Source organism: Oppia nitens, unplaced genomic scaffold, assembly GCF_028296485.1.
Source record: "Oppia nitens isolate AA-2021 unplaced genomic scaffold, nextdenovo-longstitch-racon4-pilon3 scaffold5_pilon_pilon_pilon, whole genome shotgun sequence".
Classification (NCBI taxonomy): Eukaryota; Metazoa; Arthropoda; class Arachnida; order Sarcoptiformes; family Oppiidae; genus Oppia; species Oppia nitens.
This window is the reverse complement of record NW_026533243.1, coordinates 1790421-1805091: the sequence shown is the minus strand read 5'-3', so window position 1 is coordinate 1805091 and position 14671 is coordinate 1790421. Positions and strand designations below refer to the sequence as shown.

At 25.9% G+C, this 14671-nt stretch overlaps 3 protein-coding genes across 3 annotated transcripts; all 3 read left to right on the top strand.

Moving 5' to 3' along the window:
* The first annotated feature begins 757 nt into the window (after nt 1-757).
* Nucleotides 758-2765, top strand: LOC128960964 (28S ribosomal protein S9, mitochondrial-like). The gene is made up of 7 exons (XM_054307147.1): nt 758-1291; nt 1367-1540; nt 1631-1719; nt 1795-2039; nt 2128-2233; nt 2310-2551; nt 2623-2765. The coding sequence occupies exons 1-7, from the start codon at nt 902-904 to the stop codon at nt 2712-2714; spliced, it is 1338 nt and encodes a 445-aa protein (XP_054163122.1). The 5' UTR covers nt 758-901; the 3' UTR covers nt 2715-2765.
* Nucleotides 2766-8135: 5370 nt separating this feature from the next.
* Nucleotides 8136-10177, top strand: LOC128961180 (lysosomal acid glucosylceramidase-like). The gene is made up of 7 exons (XM_054307386.1): nt 8136-8190; nt 8262-8764; nt 8840-9012; nt 9075-9153; nt 9211-9497; nt 9572-9672; nt 9733-10177. The coding sequence occupies exons 1-7, from the start codon at nt 8136-8138 to the stop codon at nt 10125-10127; spliced, it is 1593 nt and encodes a 530-aa protein (XP_054163361.1). The 3' UTR covers nt 10128-10177.
* A 1482-nt stretch (nt 10178-11659) lies between these two features.
* LOC128960946 (lysosomal acid glucosylceramidase-like) lies at nt 11660-13982 on the top strand. The gene is made up of 7 exons (XM_054307119.1): nt 11660-11826; nt 12046-12524; nt 12590-12762; nt 12828-12906; nt 12966-13252; nt 13316-13416; nt 13491-13982. The coding sequence occupies exons 1-7, from the start codon at nt 11775-11777 to the stop codon at nt 13883-13885; spliced, it is 1566 nt and encodes a 521-aa protein (XP_054163094.1). The 5' UTR covers nt 11660-11774; the 3' UTR covers nt 13886-13982.
* Nucleotides 13983-14671: the final 689 nt, after the last annotated feature.

Sequence of the window (14671 nt, the reverse complement as noted above, 5' to 3'; positions counted from 1 at the left end):
AATTTATTATTTTTAGAATTTTTTGTTTTTTAATTTTTTGTTTTTATACTCAACAACAAAAATTATTGAATGCACGAAAGTTATTTTAATAGCCTATTAAAATTAAATAATAATCACAAATAATAAAAAGCTATTTAAAGTTACAGAAAAAGATTTTAATGTTTTTCTTAACGATTGTCTGTCATTTTAAATATATTTATATACTCTTTAAAAAAGATTAAAATATTATTAATTTTACTTCATTTGGTATAAAATTTATTTTTATTTATTTTTATTAATAAAATAAACAAATACTTGTATCCTTAAAATTGTTAATATTTTATATAAAAATGTTCCCAAATTTGTTTGAAATATTAGAATTAATTAGAAATATTTTAATAGTTTAATAACTTTATTTCCTAATTTGTTTTTTGTTACTATCTTATCAATGAATTTAAAAAAAACATTTTGTAAAATTAATTAAACTTTTAATCTGGTCATTAATAATTAATTATTATTATTTGTATTAATAATAAACAAAAACAAAATAAATCATTTTATGTATTAAAAATTAATAACTAAATTTTGATAATCAAATAAATATAATACTTATAATATTTTATATATAATWTATATATAAACTAACAAATTATTAACAAAMTAAATRATTAAAATAAWAATTAWTTTTTAAATTAATTTTTTAGACATTAAATTAAAAAAAATTAAGTAATTTTAATGTAATTGATTGTAAAACCTAAACATTCAAACAAACAGTTATTATAAATGTTAAGAAAGAGAGAGAGAGAGTCACGTGTTTTGCAGACAATATTCAATTATTGTAAACAATGTTTCGGTGACCACTTTGGCGGGTCATCGGTGGACATAMACTACTAACACATAGCTATCGTTGGCCAACAACACAATGATATCGATGAACAAACATTTGGTAAGACTTCAAGTGAGYCGACATTTGGCCAAACAGTTGGCCGTCATTCAGAAGCGGTACAAGTTTTTCACTGAAGATGAGGTCACACATCGGGCCATTCGCGGCGCTGGATATCCTATTCGGCCAAATGTGCCGCGGGTTAGGTTCGCTCCGTTCTTTGATCCGAAAAATAAGGAACAATTGGAGTCACAGAAGAGGACGTCAAGAAAAGATGTCATCTCGAAGGCAATGTCCGCTTACTTAGAGTCTGCCAAACGATACGACAAGTTTATCAAAGAACAAACTGAAGAGTTTGAGACCGGACGAAGACATTTGGCTAATATTATGGGCGTTGATGTCAATAGTATGACACAAAAGGACATCGATGTTAGTGACCAGTAATCTAAACGTCTAACTGATTGTCCTAATTGTCTGTATTTTTTTGTTGTTTTCTGAAAACAGATGGCCATTCAATATCTGTTGCCGTCGGGACTGTTTTCTCAACGAGCCCGGCCACAGATGAAACCGCCCGAAGAAATATTTCCGATGAAAAAAGAGGCCCAATTTGACATCAATGGTCGACCATTCAATTCATTGTATTATACGGCAAGACCTAACTTTTATGACACTTGTTTTGTAAGAATATATTGTCACCAAAAATGTGTTTTATTTTCTTTTATATATATATTTTTTGACCACTTTTTTTGTTAATGTATTTGTTTGTAGAAAATAAGTGAATTTTCAGAGCGACTCAATGCGTTTGAGGAYCGACTCGTCCGCAAAGGTGTTGTCAATCCGCCCGAAGAAACAAAAATGTATTTATTTTTTATGTTTTAAGTCATAAACTAATATTTGTTTTTACTTCTAACATCTGTTTCTTAAATTGTTAGTCAACTYAAAGGCACTGATTGGTTGTCCATCAATGAAATGCGACAGAAATTTTTGGAGCCTTTAAATGAATCCAAATATGAGAGTCTAATTCAAGCGATGGAAAGACTTGTTAGCCATCCCTACTCTAAGATGGCCACAGAGTTTATTATGGAGTATCGRAAAGAAATTAAAACACTGTCGAGTCAAATGCAAATACCTGAACTCATGTACGATGAAAATGGTAGACCTTTTATGACAGCCACAGGTATATTGTGATAAACTTATATTAAGTACCTATTTTATCGTCTATTTTATTAATTAGTATAATATGATGTAAATATTTATTTTGAAAGGTAACCGAAAATATTGTGTGGCAAATGTGACGGTTAGAGGCAACGGTACCGGAAAAGTCGATATCAATGGTCAGGATATAACATATTTTGATTTYATTAATGACAGGTATGTTTATATTACCGGTAGTATCGGTAACTGTTATTTTTAGATAAACAGTAATAGTCTCTATTAATAACTTTAGAGAACAGGTGATGACACCCCTCCAGATAACTGGCCAACTCTTCAAAGTTGACATCGAATGTCGAACGATGTACGAGGAAATGACTAAAGAGTGGAGCAAAGACTCACCGCCTGTGGGCAGGCATTCGGATGGCGTTTGGAGGGAATTGGGAACAACTGCACAGTCCGGTGCCATTCGGTTGGGATTAGCTCTCGCTTTAAGAAGTTTTGTCGACTCAAAGACAGTCGAGAAGATGAGATTAGGTTTGCATTTGTTGTTTATTTTTTTTAAAAAAAAARTRTTTTTTAAAATTAYGGTTCAATTTAATGTTTAGCCGGTCTATTGACTCGAGACGTGCGGACTCGTGAACGCAAAAAATGGGGTCAAGAGGGCGCCCGACGTAAATATACGTGGAAAAAGAGATAACTTGGTCATTTTTTTCAATTTGATAGCTAATATTAYCCAGTCATTTAATGTAAACATAATCAATAATTAGTTATAAACAATAAAAATTTTATAAATCTTATAAAAAATTATTTATTGTAAGTTAAATAATTAATTTATATAAAATTGAAATATTAAAATAATTATATTTGTTGATTATATCAATTGATGTAACCATGGCTCAGGGACGWCCAATATTTAAAAAAAACTAATAAATTTTAAATTCTAATAATGCTAAAATAAACTAGATAAAAATAATTAGATACGTGTTTCAGGATTATGTCAAAAAATTACCTGTAAATTGACTTGTAAAATTAATAAAAACATGAAAATTTGTAAATTTCAAAAATAAATAGAATAAAAATTGTATAGATATTTTTWAAAATTTAAATTTTATATTTTCTAGACAATAAATCATCTAACAAAAATAATTCAAAATATTTCAAATACTTAATACAAATACTAGAAATTATTATTGACTATAAAATTTAATAAATATAATTTGAGTAATTTAAACATAAAATTTACTTTAATRTCGGGTAATATTTTKTATGTTCAATCCATTRTTCATYACATGTTTCACAACTGCAAAGCCCATCATTKCATTGAAAACATTTAATAAAATATTCATAACAAACATAATTAAAACCACAATCAGTAAACAGATTAAAGTTATTTGTGTTTAATATTGATTCAATTAAAACACAATTTTCAAATAATTTGAAATTAACACTAAATAAAACATTTCATCTTTTAAATTCATTATCTTTTTATATCATTTAGGATATAAAATAAAATATAAAATTTATTTTGTTAAATGTTATTAAATGATTTTTGAAATTAATAATTTTTTCTAAATATAATATAAAATATTTGATTTTATATTTTACATAGATTTATATCAATTGTTAAATATATAATTAAATATACAAAACAACAAACATTGATATAAATCTGTGCCAAAAATTATTAAATAGATTTTTAAAATAGATTTTTATGATTAAATTGATTTTTACTATTTTTTACTTATACAATATATTATTCTTTTTTTAAAATTATTTTTAAATCTAAATTATTTGCTAAAAAATTTATACTGTTTTAAATACAATATTTATTAAAATTATTGACTACATAAAAATACCTTAAAACTATCACTTATAATAAATTTGAAATAAAAAAATCTAATTTATTATTTTATTTAATTAATTAATATATTTTTTATACGTTTAAACAAGTGTTAAATTATTTCGAATATAGTATAATTATAAATTATAAAATAAATTATTTTAAGTACAATTTTTAAGGTGTTATCAAATATTAATGTGTTTTTAAAAAAATATTTGTAATTCAAAGATAAATATATAACACAATTTTTTAAAAATTAAAGTACCAATTATTTTGTTTATGATTTTCTGTATATATATATTTTTTGGAAATTAGTTTCACTTTTATATATTGATATAGGATATTTTATTGATTAATATTATTAACTTTTAATTTATAAAAAAAACAATTTGAATAAATATACAGTCTTATAGTTTTAATGCAAAAATCTATTTAACCAAAGACAACAAATTATATTATAAGATTTTAATAACAAATCTTGTATTAAACTGTTAGAAAGAATTACTAAAATTAATTTTTAAATTTCAATGAAATTTTATACAAAAAAATTAAATTTTAGATTTATTTAATGTAGAAATATAAAATATTTTTTCTAATCKGCTAGCGAGGGAAAATATTTTATTTTCTCTATTTTTTGAAAAATTAGAGGGATTTTATTAAGGAACTTCCCTCCTTTGGGAAGTTACCCGAACTATAGTTATAATAAATCAAAATGAAATGTAATTTTAATTTTAAATTATTAATCAATATAAACCAGGCATTTATGATATCTATTTGGGCATTGCCAGGGAAGACATATAATTACTATAAACCCCTGCTTATCACTCATTTCAATAACAAATATTATTTTTTTAACATTCTTTATAAAGATTATAATAATAAGTAATATTATAAAAAAACAATACTATAAGAAAATACTAATAATTTATATATAAATACAGTATATTGTAATATAAAAATTAATTAATCATAGATTATAGTTAATGTAATTTTAATATTTCTATATCAGCAACGATTGTGTATTATCTAGTTTTTATATTACTCTATATTTGTATGTTTTTATAGTGTTATTCATATATTTTTAATAATAGTTTTAAAATCTTTAACCTTTTCTTATTATAGTTTATTATATATTATTAGTGTTGGTAATTTTTCGCAATTCAATTTTCGATTGCCGCAATTGCGGAAAATTGCGTGAAATTGCTTGAAATTGCGCGCATGAGGGAATGTATAAAAATTAATTTTGACAATGTTATAAATTTTGTTTACAATAGATTAAGAGAATTTACTAATTTATTATTATTTTTACATGGTTTTTAGATGTCAACATATTATGATAAAATAATTAAATTTTATATAATTAATTTGTTTTTATTCATATTGCTTTGCCATTTAAATTTTTTAAAAATTATAAATTTTTTTATGTTACAATTGCGATTTTCGCAATCGAGCTTTTTATTAATTTTAATTTATAAGCAATGCAATTGCGCATTTTACAATCGGTACATCACTATATATTATGATACTATAAGAATTAAAAAAAATATTTTTTTATAATTAACAATAATATAATTACAATATGATATCAAGAAAGTCAATTTAATTAAACAGGTGTTTTATAATTTTAAATTATTCAGTAAAAGTTTCAAAAAATTATATTTATATTTATGCATAATTTAATTAAAAAAAATAAATTTTAAGATATTAAATTACAAACATGTAAACTTACCATTGCTTATGTCATATAAAGTCTGTGACAGAAGGGTGCGAACTGGTTTTTGCTTAATATCTCTATAACTAATTGATCTAGATCAATAAAAATTTTATGAGAAACATGGAATCCTGGGACGTATAACTTAGTATAGTTAGTTTTTATAGATTTCAGCTTATGTAGCTAATTTTAATTTCTAAAACTATAATAAATAGCTAAATTCTGATAATGTGAATTTAAACTAGGTGAAAATTCATTAGACACGTGTTTCGGTAATTTTTTAAAAAATTAATAAATTTTAAACAAAAAGCAAAAAAATGTAAAATTTATGATATTTTGATATTATCTAGGAAAAAAGTGTCTAGGTATTTTGTTATGAAATTAATCTATTATTATTTGTTATTTTACAAGGAATAATTATTCTATTTACAATTTTTAATTATCATGCTTAGTTTTTGAGATATTAAAGAAAAACATTTTTACTATTATATAATATTTTCTTATAAAATTTTATTAATTATATTTGTTACTAAATTTATATAATGGTAAAAATGTTTTTATTTAATATCTCAAAAACTAAGCATGATAATTAAAAATTGTAAATAGAATAATTATTCCTTGTAAAATAACAAATAATAATAGATTAATTTTATAAAATACCTAGACACTTTTTTTAATAATATCAAAATATCATAAATTTTACATTTTTTCTTTTTATTAAAATTTATTATATATTTTAAAAAATTAAAAAAAATATTTTTTATAATTAACAATAATATAATTACAATATGATATCAAGAAAGTCAATTTATTATAGTTTTTATAATTTTAAATTATTCAGTAAAAGTTTCAAAAAATTATATTTATATTTATGCATAATTTAATTTAAAAAAAATAAATTTTAAGATATTAAATTACAAACATGTAAACTTACCATTGCTTATGTCATATATGTACATAGATAAGWCTTAAGTAATATAAACTTAAATATATATTAAATTAATTAAATTTAATTTTTTGTATTTTAAGACTTAATGTTATGGTTATTTAATTATAAGTTAAATGTAAAACATTATGTAAAACAAGTTAGAAAATTTGTAATCAATATATTTTTATGTTTTTATGAAAAATTAGCTAGTATGAAAAAATCATATATTATGTATATTACTTTTTAATAATCTTGTCTATTAATTTTACAATAACTCCCCGCCGCAGATACAGTATTATATATCACTAATATTTTTTTATAATTATTATTTTATTTTTTATATTTACAAATAAAATAATTTCTATTTTATATTATGGTGTTTTCAACTATTTTATAAATAAAAATATTTTATATTTTTGTATTGTTTTCCTAATATTTTTACCAATTATTAGATAATGACTAATATCTACCGGTATATCATAATTAACAATTAATGTATGGGTTAGTGTATTGGGTTATAGCCAATAAGTTTCTATTATTAATAAAATATTATTAATATAATAAATAGAAACTTATTGGTTATAAACACGTGTAGAATTACCCGTACATGTTATTCATATATAAAATTGTATTACCGGTACATTAGTAATAGTACTTATAGTTTTAGTTAGTTATAGTTATACATAAGTTAGTAGTATAAGTTATACATTAAATTATGATCTACTAGTAATTTATTTTTTTTATTCATCAGTTTTTATTATCATTTACTCAATCATTTTTGTTCATCAAATTAGTAAAAATTATTTTCCTAATTATATCCTAATTTTATTAATTTATAATTTAGATAAAAGTTAGGCATAGTTTTTAATTTATAAATAGTTCATTAGGTGTAAWATATATATATATATATATATATATATATATATATATATATAATAATTAAACCTAAATCAACTTATATAATAATTGTTGGTTCAGAAACAAAACTATCAATAGTTTTACTCTCAATTGCAAATGTTTTTAAAATCAACAAAAGTCTGCAAATAAATCAWAGTAGTGTTGCYATCATCAAGTAWTTAATCTCAAAATTAAATAATAATAATTTTATTGACAAATAYTTTAAAAATTAAATTAATATATTCATRTAATGGTAAGATATAACAACAACAAATATTATCAATAATTAAGTTATTCAATAAAATTTATAGAGTATTTATTCTGTATAGATATATAAATATATATTATATAACATATTACAGTATATTAGTAAATATATTATATTAAMAGGTAATAATCAAGCTWATAAACTTATTAAGTGGAAACACTAATAATAAGTTCATTGAACTTGAATTATACTTTATAAACATTTTTAATTATTTTTTAAAAGCAAATTATTATAAATATGATTTCAAGTATTATTCAAATAATTGAAACATTTGCAAAAAAACTACAGTATTTTGGAAAATAACTTCCAAATTTTCTGAATATTTCTAATTTACTGTTAAATATGTCATAAATATAATTTATATKYCWGATACTTTACTATTGTAATTAATTAAAAATGCCAATTTAARAATATTAATMTAAATGGAAATTTTACTAAACAAACTTAATTTACTTATAGATAGMCAATAAAAAAATGATGAMATTTYYATTGATTTTAAWTGTTTTGCTATCAATTGGTACTRCATTTGGTAATAGTTTGCATTTTTTTAAATAAACCAATTATTATATGTATACCTTTGTAAATGATGTCYACCTAAAGGATCCAACAAATGCACTGTTCTTAATGCTAACTCYATTGACGTACCGGTTAGGGGTATTACATGTGTGGCCAATGAACAGGTCAACGATGTGTACSATCGGGTTGGCCGCAGTCCAAGAGGTGTCGTACAGGTATTCACATCGACAAAGTCAGGCAAACGTCTGGAGAAAACCGAAAAGCGATTCAATGAGAGCGCTGTCCTATCGGGAACTCAATGGACAATTAAAATAGATGGCAACAAAACATATCAAGAAATTATTGGTTTCGGTACGGCTCTGTCCGATGCGGCCGTACTTGATATCGGAAAGATGTCACCCAAACTTCAGAGACAAATATTGTCCGATTTTTTTTCGGAAAAGGGAATCGAGTTGTCAATGGCTCGAACAACAATAGCTGGAAGTGATTTCTCCATCAGAAAGTATACATACGATGACACCGATAACAATACCAATGACTGGGATCTCAAACATTTTCATTTAGCCGATGAGGACATTAAATATAGGGTTTGGTTAATAATATTATTATAAACTGTAATTGTATATTGAATCATAGTATTTGTTATTTTTTGWCATTAATAGATCCCGCAAATGAAGATTATCAATCAAGTGGCCAGACATAAACCGAAATATTTTGGATCGCCGTGGAGTGGCCCGGCATGGCTTAAAACTAACCATCAGATCATAGGAAATGGTACACTCATAGGGAAAGCCGGATCTAAGGAGTGGRAGACATATTCTAATTATTTGATTAGGTATGTTATGACAAAATAAAATAATTTAAAGTAACATTCAATTAATTTATATTTATCTATAGATGGCTTAAGTCATATCGTTCTCAAGGCATTGAATTCTGGGGTATGACTGTCCAAAATGAACCGACAACTGGTCTACAGGTTTGCAATTGAGTTAATTATAAGTCAAATTAACATTTCATTTGATSTCTATAWTAGAAAAACTTTCCGTGGAATACAATGGGATTCACACCTGAAATGGAAAGGGATTTCGTGAAGACTGATTTGGGTCCAGCACTTGAACGTAATGGTTGGGGACCTAATAAATTCAATTTAATGATATTAGACCACAATAGAGATATGATACCTGAATGGACTGACGTGATTCTAGGGGATGCCGGTGCTGCCAAATACGCTAATGGTGTGGCTACGCACTGGTATGGCAACGGTGTTGCCGGTCCCGAAAAATACGATCAGTTACATAAAAAATTTCCAAATCATTTTATGTAAGTTTTTTTTTAATAAATTAAGTAAATTAATTTTTCAAATTATCAATAATTTTTTATAAATTATTAAAAAGTTTAGCGACTGAGGCGTGCAATGGATGGCAAGACAAAGAGTCACGAATTTCATTGGGGAACTGGAGTTTTGGGGAGAGTTATGCCAGAGATATACTCAGAGGTATTAATGAAAAATGCAAACAATTTGTGGTTTTATTGTTAATAMCATTTAATATAAAAGATCTSTCGCATTGGGTTTCGGGTTGGAATGACTGGAACGCCGTACTGGATATGGATGGCAAACCCAATTGGGTCGGTCCCGACCATTACGAGTCGGCGYCTATTATTGTCAACCCATYCAAARRCGAATATTACAAGAATCCTATGTTTTATGCATTTGCCCACTTCTCTAAGTTTTTGCCGCCGGGAAGCAAACGTATTGGTCAGACACCCGAAGTGGTCGATGAAAAAGGTATACTTTCGGCTGCATTTGTCCGACCAGACGGCGGATACGTGTACATTGTGATCAATTATTGGGACATTCAAAACGGGTTTGTAATAACTGATCCCAAGTTGGGTCAACTCAATATGCCTATTGAACCGCATTCATTCAATACATGGGTTTATTACGCTTAACTGTATTGGATATAAGATATTTCAATTTAATTGTGAATTAAAAAATAATAATAATATAATGTTCTCTAAAGACAACACAAAACTCAATTAAAAAATTTATTTTGTTTGAAAAAATAATAATATAACAAATGCATTTAAAGTTACTGTATTTTTTGTGAGATAATAATTATATAAACTATCGGTAATCTAATCGATTAACACTTAAAAAGAAAAAGTTTTTTTTGTGAAAAATAAAACTTTGCCACAAATACTGTAACTGATTATTAAATATATTGTAAGTTAATTCTATGATAAGTTTAAGTAATTAACATAATTTTATATAATATACTAATAATCATAATAAACAGTTATATTTATTTATTATTTATTAAAAGGTTAATTATATAATAAAATATTTTTTTTTAATTTATAAATATGATTACTATAATGCCTGTATAATACAGTATGTACTATATTATCTAATTAAATAAAATACCATTTAAAAAAGTATTTATCATTGTTTACGCTTAACAAGTTAATCTATCTGGAACAATTATATCCTAGAAAATTATATGCACATTAAAAAATTAATTTTAGTGCACTTACAAAGTGATAATACTGTATATAAATATTTTTAACGGTACATATAGTGTTGGCAAAAAGGAGAAATTTATAAAATAATAGAGAAATTTCTAGAAAGTTTCTAAAAGAAATTTCTATCTATGGGATCCCCATGGTTAATTTTGTTATCTCGATATTTGCTATCATATAAGAATACATTAAATATTATTATTATTTTAATTATTAATTAAAATAAAAAAATTAATTAATTAAACTATGATTTATATAATAAAATGAATAAAATTTTACAAAACTGATTATTATTAAATAATTATAATTATTTTATATATAGGTATCCCATTTTCTATAGTACTGTACTATACTGTATTATATTATATGTATAGTATTATATGTTATTAAAATACTGGTATTACAATAACTATAGATATGGGGATCCCATAGAATAACATTAAAGTTAAATTTCTATAGAAATTTATTCATGAGAAAGTTTCTAGAAACTTTCTCACGGAAATTTATTAGAAACTTTCTATTTACCCATCTCTAGGTACATATGATCCTAAATTTTTAATACTATGATATAATAATTTATAAAAAATTTCAATATCTATTCAGTATATCTGTTCAGTAAAAAACAATTCACAATTAATTATTTCTATAAAATATTTGTTTTAAAAATATTAATTAATTAAAAACTGTTTATGGATTTAATAATATAAATTTTATATACTGTAAATTATAGATAAAATGTTTAAACATTTATAATAAATGATATTTTATTTTTCTAAGACARATACATTTGTTTTTGAGTGGAAAATAATCAAATTTATTATATTTTTTTGTGCTTTCAAATAAATGTTTTTGTAAAAAAGCATAAATAATTGATTAAATATCATAAGTGTCATTATTTTATCACAATTTCATTATTAATGATATCCTCGAAGTATAAATATAAATGGTTTAATAGTAGTAAATATAAAAAGTAGTTTTTTATTTAGTTTAATTTACACTAAAATATCAGATAATATCTTATATTATATAAGTTATATAACATATTTAAGACAGGTAAAATGAGATAATTAGYAAAAAATGAAGTTAACACTGATTTTAATTATTTGTATATTAATTGGAACTACATTTGGTAATTGTTTAAATTTATTCACCAATTATAGTAAAAAATCAATTGAATGTCTCGTATTAAAAAAATTTGTCGTTTAATAGCAAAACGATTGTCTCCGACAATAAACTTTAAAAACTTTAAAATAAGATCACATTTACAGTAGAAGAGAGACTTTTAATTGATTTAAATTTGCTGTAATTACATGTTTTTTTAAATCAAATTTAATATAATGACAATTAGGGTCCAAGAAATGCAACGGACGAGACTTCCAGAGAGGAAGTATCGCTTGTGTGGCCAATGAACAGATGAACGACGAATACGATCCGGTGGTCCACAGTTCCAAAGGTGTCGTACAGGTGTTTACATCGACAAAATCGGGTAAACGATTGGAAAAGTCAGAGAAACGGTTCAATGAGGGAGACATACCATCGGGTTATCGGTGGAACATCAAAGTAGATCACAGCAAAACACATCAAGAAATTATTGGTTTCGGTACCGCTCTGTCAGATGCGGCCGTACTTAGCATTGGAAAGATGTCACCCAAACTTCAGCGACAAATATTATCCGATTTTTTCTCGGAAAAGGGAATCGAGYTGTCAATGGCTCGAACAACAATAGCTGGAAGTGATTTCTCCACCAGAAAGTACACATACGATGATCACGACTGGGATTGGGATCTCAAACAATTCAATTTGGTTGATGAGGACACCAAATATAGGGTTCGTTTTTAAAAATATAATACTAATTGTTTCAAATTTTCACAATAATTTTGTGCACCTAATAGATACCACAAATGAAGATCGCAAACGAAGTTTCAAAACATAAGATTAAATATTTCGGATCGCCATGGAGTGGGCCGGCATGGCTTAAGACCAATCATCAGCTCACAGGAAAGGGTACACTACTAGAAAAGGCCGGMTCTAAGCCTTGGGAAACATACGCCAACTATTTAATTAAGTATATAGTCATAGCTGATTGAAATAAGTGCAGTAATAAATCATATGTTATGATCTAATCATWAGATGGCTTCAGGCATATCGCACTCATGGCATCGAGTTCTGGGGTATGACTGTCCAGAATGAACCGGCAACTGGTCTACAGGTCTGAAATTGAATTATTAAAAGACAAATTAATAATATTTCATTTGATGACTATATTAGGACAACTTTCCGTGGAATACAATGGGATACACACCTGAAATGGAAAGAGATTTCGTGAAGACTGATTTGGGTCCAGCACTGGAACGTAACGGTTGGGGACCTAATCAATTCAATTTAATGGTTTTGGACCACAATAGAGATCTATTGCCTAATTGGGCTGACACTGTGCTTGGTGATGCCGGTGCTGCCAAATACGCTAAGGGTGTTGCAGTGCATTGGTATGGCAACGGAGCTGCCGGTCCTGAACGATAYGATCAGGTGCACGAACGACATCCAAATCATTTTATGTRAGTTTTGTAATTAKATTTTTTTAATTTAAAAATTATTTTATCAATTTTATAATTATACAGTTTGGCTACTGAAGCATGCAATGGATGGCAAGACCAGAGTTGGCCCATTTCTTTGGGAAACTGGGATTTTGGGGAAAGTTATGCACACGATATCATCAGAGGTATTGCTAAGATTTTTCTAAAATATCAAATTATCGCTAATTTTTTATTGTTATTTAATTTTATATTTAATAAGATTTGTCTCATTGGGTCTCGGGTTGGAATGACTGGAATGCTGTACTCGATATGGATGGCGGACCCATATGGGTAGGAAAGGGTCATTTTGAGTCGGCACCCATTATTGTAGATCCATCTAAAGGCGAGTACTTCAAGAATCCCATGTTTTACGCGTTGGCCCACTTCGCCAAGTTTTTGCCGCCGGGAAGCAAACGTATCGGTCAGAGTCCCGAAGTGGTCGACAACGAGAATCTACAGTCGGCCGCATTTATCCGACCGGATGGCGGATATGTATACATTGTAATCAACAGTTGGAACGACCAAAACGCCTTTATACTAACCGACCCGCTGTTCGGTGAACTCCGTATGCCTGTTGAACCGCATTCATTCAATACATGGGTTTATTACCCGTAAAAACATTACCGACACTTAAAATACATTGTAATACATTGTTATAACTGTAAACATCATGTAATATATATAAATTATATTTAATTAATTATAAATTTTATAAATGTGAATGAGTTATTAAAAACAAAGTTTTAATCAAACAATAATAATTGTGATAAATAAATTAAAGTTGTAATCAAAATAATTTAATATATTAAAAATAATGTTAACCAAGCATTTCAAACATATCCAAAAATTGTGTGAATTGTGTAAAAATATTTCTGTAAGGTTTCGGCAGTTCATTTGCCACCAATCCTAACATACTATTGATAAAATGCTCGACCTTTTCGCGGATCAAAGTCTTRTCGACGAACGGCGACAATAAATTGACAAACAGTGTGACAATAGTCTCGGGTATGGCTTTAATCCACTTCTTGATGGTCTTCACGATCATTGCAATAGGTTTTTGTTTGTTGGAGAGCTTTGTGTGTTTGTGTTCACTAATCGGCAAATCGTCGATTTCATTGTCCAATAAGTCGTCTTTTTTGGCCGACTTGTCATCTACTTTGCMGTCGACTTTTGRGACGACAGTCGCCACAAATACGACGGCAATAAAAGCAACGAAAACAATATAACGATTCATCATTTGTTTGTTTGATTAGGTTTACTAAAGACCTGTTCACGAGTTATGAATAATGGCGACTAAATATATAATTAATTAATTAATTATTTAATTTTTAATATCAAATATGTTTTTTTCATAAGACTTACTCATATTACTGACAATCTATTCAGTTAACCAAACGGTTT